Source organism: Parus major, chromosome 23, assembly GCF_001522545.3.
Source record: "Parus major isolate Abel chromosome 23, Parus_major1.1, whole genome shotgun sequence".
Classification (NCBI taxonomy): domain Eukaryota; kingdom Metazoa; phylum Chordata; class Aves; order Passeriformes; family Paridae; genus Parus; species Parus major.
Window position 1 is genome coordinate 3,097,142 of NC_031791.1, and position 6,509 is coordinate 3,103,650.

The 6,509-nt window shown below is 45.1% G+C and overlaps 1 protein-coding gene across 6 annotated transcripts in view; it reads right to left on the reverse strand.

The window, feature by feature from the left end:
- PSMB2 (proteasome 20S subunit beta 2) overlaps positions 1-5,917 on the reverse strand; it is a 23,184-nt gene extending 17,267 nt beyond the window's left edge. For 5 of the 6 annotated variants that reach the window (XR_004500125.1, XR_004500124.1, XR_004500123.1 and 2 more), the window contains exons 1-3: positions 5,773-5,901; positions 3,359-3,481; positions 2,701-2,771 (exon numbers count right to left, since the gene is read on the reverse strand). Coding sequence is in view for 2 of the 6 variants with exons in the window: in XM_033519570.1 (XP_033375461.1) it covers positions 2,701-2,771; positions 3,359-3,481; positions 5,773-5,863 (285 nt within the window). In the remaining 4 variants the exon portion in view is untranslated. Of the gene's footprint in view, positions 1-2,700; positions 2,772-3,358; positions 3,482-5,772 lie in introns of all 6 variants that reach the window. The other variant, XM_015649312.3, reaches the window with a different exon arrangement.
- Positions 5,918-6,509: the final 592 nt, after the last annotated feature.

Below are 6,509 nucleotides of genomic sequence, written 5' to 3' on the forward strand. Positions count from 1 at the left end.
CCATTCCACCCCCTGCCATGGGCAGGGACACCTCCCACTGTCCCAGGCTGCTCCAAGCCCCATCCAACCTGGCCCTGGACACTTCCAGGGACCCAGGGGAAGCCACAGCTTTTCCGGGTAACCTGTGCCAGGACCTCCCCACCCTCCCAGGGAACAATTCCTTCCCAATATCCCACCTAACCCTGCTCTCCTTCAGCTTAAGGCCATTTGCCCTTGTCCTGTCACTACACACTACAGCACCGCTCACCTCCATGAAAGCCAAAGCACCTTCCAGGTTTGCCTTAATCATTTACCTTAATCACAATATATAAACAGAAATCACAAAGATTCTTTCCAGATTCTGCTTTGGAGCAGAAATCTTCTGTTTTAAAAAGAGAAATGTCATGAAAAAACACATGGTGACTATCAAGTAGAAGCAAAGACAACCGTGATGTAATGGCCTTAAGATAAAAGCCCAGTGTCATTACACTTGATACTTTCCACCAGAAGAAGAACTTCAAGGCACTGCCTTATGAACCATCCCCAAGATATCAAGAAGCTGGACTATAGGAGTCACAAGAATCCTAAATTAAATCAAACTGGATAACAGGGAGGAACTCAGATGGTGACGAACACTGCAGAACAAGCTCTATTTTGATCTTGGCCACAAGAAGAGTCTAAATGTCTGAGAAAGTCCTGCTGCAATTTAACCTTTCCTTTCATACACCTTCTGGCTTCCTATAACAGCTTCATACAGTGAGTACCAATAAAGCAACAAACTACCTTTTCCCCACCAAACTTCTTACTTCTCAACTATTTTCCCACTCCGAACAGGAGGCGCTGGCATGTTTTGCATTTTAATTTTTATTTTCATGATCCACATGTTTACATTAGAAGCCTCTAGGAATCCCTATGCAGGTTCAACAGATACCAAGTACTAGTGTTAATTCTTCTGGTACCCCACATATTATGATGAAAATGTATCAAAATTCACAGGAAAATAAACAACTCTGATAGGAAGGCTTGTATTGTCAAATTCTAAATGCCACAAACAAACCATTAAGTGCTACGGTTAGAGAAAAAAGGTTCTGCCTGCAATGTGGAGATCAGTGTAGTGTGACAGCAGTGTCAGAGAGCGCTGTGCACCCTGGGGCGTTGCCATCTGCACCAGAGCAGCACTTTATCTCTGGTAAATAAACACATCTGCCAGTGTCCTCCCCACTCTGCTGCCCATCTGGAGCAGGTGAGCTGGAAGACAGGCATGGGCTCAGGAAGGATCAGAGCCACAGGGAGGATCAGGCCTCAAGGGATGTGGCACAGAGGAAGACAAAGGTGCCATATCAGTGCCACCTCCTGATGGGCAGGTTTACCAAAAAGCCTGTTAAAGGTATTTTAAATCATGTGTGAGAAATAGCTGCCTCTGATGAAAGGGGACAGGACACTCAGGCTCATCTGTGCAGGTCAGATATCCCCGAGACGAGCCATCAGCACCAGGGCCAGGCCCCAACATCATCACTGCTTCACAACAGCCTTGAGAACTGCACAGGAATGCACAGAACACACACAGACCTTCCAAATCACATCTTAACACAAGCTAAAGTAAACAGCACCACTGCAAACCAACATCTGCCAGCCATGCAGTTGGATAAAGCCATTTAAACCAGAGTAGTGTGGAATCACAGAATATCCTGAGCTGGAAGCAACCCACAAGGAAAAATTGCTACCTGCAGCTGTGATTCATGTCAGAAAGGAGAACAATAATCTCTGGCTCTTTCTGTGGATGAGTTCTGGAAGAACTGTCACTCCCCACGTGTAGTTCTCAACAACACAGCTCTGAGGTTAATACTGGCCTTTATTTGCTACTGTAAAACCTGATTGCAGGCCTGAGGAGTGCACTTTTAGAATAGCAACACAATTTAACCCACACTCTACCCTGATCAATTTCATTCTCAACATCCTCTTTCTTCCTGTTTTCTTTCATATAGCACATTAACATTCTTCTCAATTAAATGCTTCCTAACCTTGGATCATTAAAGGTTTGTTTGACCCCTCACAGCAGCTTTTCACACTTTGAAAAAAATCACTCTGGGAAACATCGGCAATTCCAGCTCAGTAACTTGAAAACAACCCCAACTTGGATGTGGTATTTACCAAACACCTCATGCTGCTGTTTAAAAAAAGCACTTGTTTTCCTAAATACATCAAACAGCTTTGCTCTATGAAATCATTTCCCAAGAAGATTAAACGGATTTGGTGCATTTGCATGAAAACCCACAATCTTATCTCAATGTTCAAGAAGTTTAATTCACTTCATGTCTGCAGTGTGTGACAAAGTGTTTATTGGGCTCAAGGCTGGAATTTTAAGTCTACGGTTGTACCACTTATTGATAAGTGATGTGATAAGCTCTTTAAATAAGCCAATCAAGTTCTATTTTATTAAGATATTATTTCAGCAACATGAACTCACAGAATCTCAGAATCACTGATGTTGGAGAAGACCTCAAAGATCATTGAGTCCAACCTGTGACCGACCCATCTACCTCTTGTAATCCAGATCAGAGCACTGAATGCCAAGTGGTTCCTTGAGCCCACTACATCCCTGAGCAGCCAGTTCCAAATTCATCACTGAAGACAGCAGCTCCCACCTTTTTCAGACTCCATTATCTGAGAATGGAAATTTTCCCAGGAAGCCTTTGCCAAAATCTCTCAGCTATTACTCACTCGACTCCGGAGATAGTCTGCAAGGTTTCGCCGGGTGAAGTTTGCAGCTGCAGTGGGAGACAACTCATAACCTGGAGAAGAAATGTGACTATTCATTTGGTAACAGCCGAAATCATTCACATTTCACCTCCCACCTTCCCATTCCTGTTTTGAAATAACAAAATGTTCTTTAGTGACAAAATGTAGTGCCTTTTGTCTAATTCCATTTTATTCTGAAAGCTACTAGCATAAACAGAGCCCTCAGACTTTGGGTAGTTCATATCTGTGTGGACCATAGAAATACATGGCTTCAAAAAATTATAGTATTAAGGACATGTAGCTTGACTTTTTTGTCCAATATATCAGAAAAACTGGTAACAGTTGGCATGCAATGGACATAATAGTAAGTCTGTTCGTAAAATATATGTGTTAAAACAAGTCTGTTAGTAAAATATTTCCTATCTATATAGGAAAGAATTGCTGGGATTTGAATAAACCATTTAATTTATACTGTACAATCCAGACTCTATTTCTGCATCCTGCCTGATCATCTTTGCTGAAGACTAAACATACAGAAATATTTTACACAGGTTTGAGAACAGCACTTTCCACCAATATTCACCTGGATGAATGACATAGTTCTGCTCCCAACCCTCAGGGCCTGTCCTGCTTCACTCACCATTTCTCATTTTGTAGAGCTGAACATTCTTCTGGATGTATTCTGCAAACTGCACTGTGTCTCCAGGCTCCCCAACACACAGCAGTAAGATCTTTTCACTCATCTTAAACATTTTCTCATGGTCTAGGCAAAGAAAATAAACATTGAGTGCCACGGTCATGAGGAAGAATAAACTATTTTGCCAAGATCCTGACGCATCAGGACTTGACAGAAGCAAGAAAGAGATTTGGATAACTGCATCATGACCTGGAGGACCAGTAAAAAGCCTTTCTGAGCAAACACTGACATTTGGTGCCTCACAGCTGGTGACACAGAACACAAGAGCTATTAAAGAGAAACAAAGCCCTTCAGGAAGGGAGGCATTCCAGAAATATACAGTATTTCCTACCTTGGAAGCAAGGTAGGAAGGAATAAAGCTTCACACAGAATATTGTGTTCAATGTGTAAGAATTTTGCTCAGTGACTATAAAAATGTATTCAAATATTCTGCAACAGAAGCAAATAATTTAATATAAAGCCAAAATATCAATGCATTGAGCAAAAGCAATCTTAGGAAATCCAGAAACAAATTCCACATCAAATGATGCCCTTTTCCTTATATCCAGCAGTCCCAAAAACCAAAAGTTTATGTGAAAGAGGCTTTTCTAGAAACATTTCTTTTACTTGTCATTTTTTATGGAAAAACACAAACCAAACAACCAATAAGAATGAAAATTAAAGTAACAAGGAACAGTAAGCCATATTTTCAGTTGTAACTGCAGTTTAAAACAGTTTTAAGTTTGTGCGTGTTTGAGGAGATCCAAGTTGTTGCAATGACAGTGCTGAAGACAATCCTGTGCTCAGAGAGTCTCCTCTCACCAGAGCACATATCCAGAGATATCCTGAGAAGCTGTTGGAGTGAAGGGAAAATCCCTGTGCTGAACAATCTCTGCTGCAAGACAGGCATGAAGCGTCACAATCCTCTAAAACAACGTCAAAAGTGATCACAGCACTGCAGCTGCTGTCTGGAGCTCAGGGAAAGTCACTGACAACAAACAGCCCGTGCAATCCCAGACTGGTTTAGGTTGGAAGGGAGCTTAAAGCCCATCCCCCACCATGGGCAGGGACACCTTCCACTATCCCAGGCTGCTCCAAGCCCTGCCCAAGCTGGCCTTGGACACCTCCAGGGATGGGGCAGCCACAGCTGCTCTGGGCACCCTGTACCAGGGCCTCCCCACCCTCACTGGGAACAATTTCTTTCCAATATCCCATCTAACCCTGCCCTCTGGCAGTGGGAAGCCATTCCCTCTCTCCTGTCGTTCCAGACCCTTGTAAATTGTCTCTCTCCATCTTTCCTGTAGGCTCTCTTCAGGTACTGGAAGGGGCAATTAGGTCACCTCAAAACTTCTCCAGGCTGAAATTAATTTACAAATAAATATACTAAATATAGATCTCAAATTTATGGGTTACACCCCCCCCCCCTTCCCCCCAGCAAAAGCAACTAAATCCTATGTTCAAAGTACATTTTCCTTAAAACTTGTGAACAAACCTATTTGGAGCCAACATTAAGTTACAAAACATTATTTAAAGTGATACAATTTTTATTTTGTTCAGCTTTCACAGCCTCTAACACCAATTGTCTATCACAGACTTGAAGTGAAACATTTGAGGTAAAAGCAGTACTATAACATTTTTTACATAGATTTAATTATATTCATTTGTATGGACCTAGCAATCCTCTACAACTTTTTTCTAAAAGAACTACTAAAGCACAGTCTTCAGAATAGAACAAGCCTCAGTCTAGGTCATTGCAACAGCAGGAAGAGAAATTGATTTTAGAGAATTACAGAGACTTGGTGACACCCTAGATTTTTTAGCACACAAAAAACCAAAAGCCGTGTTTTAGTCTGGTTCCTGCACTCTGTGCTATGAATTTCACCAATACTTTTAGTCCCCAGCATCTCTTTTCTCCAATGAATTAAGTTTTACCAGTGAGTTAGGCACAAGTGAGCACCTCCTGTCACACGTCGTTATCTCTGTGCGGCTTTTAACACTTCTACGTCGCTGTGCAGAGCCAGGTTTGGGGTCACAAACCAACGCTCACCTGAACAGGTAAATTAAGCTGATGACCCAACACACAGCGGTCATACTCAGTCAGGACTGAGGATTTCACCCGGAGCAAGCGGCGATTTAAGCCCCACTTTGGCTCCGCGCTCCAGAGGCCGCCCGGCACTTCCGACAGCGACTCCACCTCCCCTAAAGAGCCGGGCAGCGCTCAAACCGAGAAACCTCCTCCCTTGCGAACAGCCTCCCCTCAGGCCGAGCAGTGGACCCGCAGCACACCGACCGTGCACACCGCGGTCACGCCCGAGGCCCTGGACCACCCCAGCGGGGCAGAGCTTAGCAGGGGGCCCCGGCATCCCACAGAGTCTCACCGTGCTTCATCTGGATGATGCTGGTGGCCGCCACGGTGTCAGCGGCCACCAGGACGTAATCGGGGCCCTGGATGCCGATCAGGTACTCCATGGCCGTGACACAGCGCGGCCCGGCCCTGCCCGGCCCACTGCGCCTGCGTGCCGGCGCGCCCTAATGACGTCACCCCTCGCGAGAGCCACTGCCCGCGCGGGGCCCTGGAGCCGTGAGGGGAGCGGGGGCAGGGGAGCGGGAAACTGAAAGGGTCGAGGTCTATCTCTTTGGAATCACGGCGTGTTTAAAGATGGAAGGGACAGGGGAGCCCCACGAATCTGAGGGGGCGGCGTTACATCCATTTGGAATCACGGGATGATTAAAGATGGAAAAAAGGACAGGGGGGGCTCGAATATGAGGGGGTCAGGTTCCAGCCCTTTGGAATCACGGGGTGGTTAAAGGTAAAAAGATCCCAGAGAAACAGGATAGCTGAATGACGCACTGAGGTTGGAAAAGACCTCCAAGGTCACCCTCAGCCCAGCGCCACCACCGTGCCCTCCACTAAACCATGTCCGCAGGTTTTGCATCCACGTAAAATTTTCACAGAATCATCAAAGCTGGATTTAAGGTCATGCAGTCCTTCAACCAGCACTGCCTCTGGAGCCACATCACCCAGCTCCCCTCAGACACCTCCAGGGGCAGTGACTCCACCACATCCCCAGGCAGTCTGTTCCAATGTGTGACCATGCGAACAGTGAAATTTTTT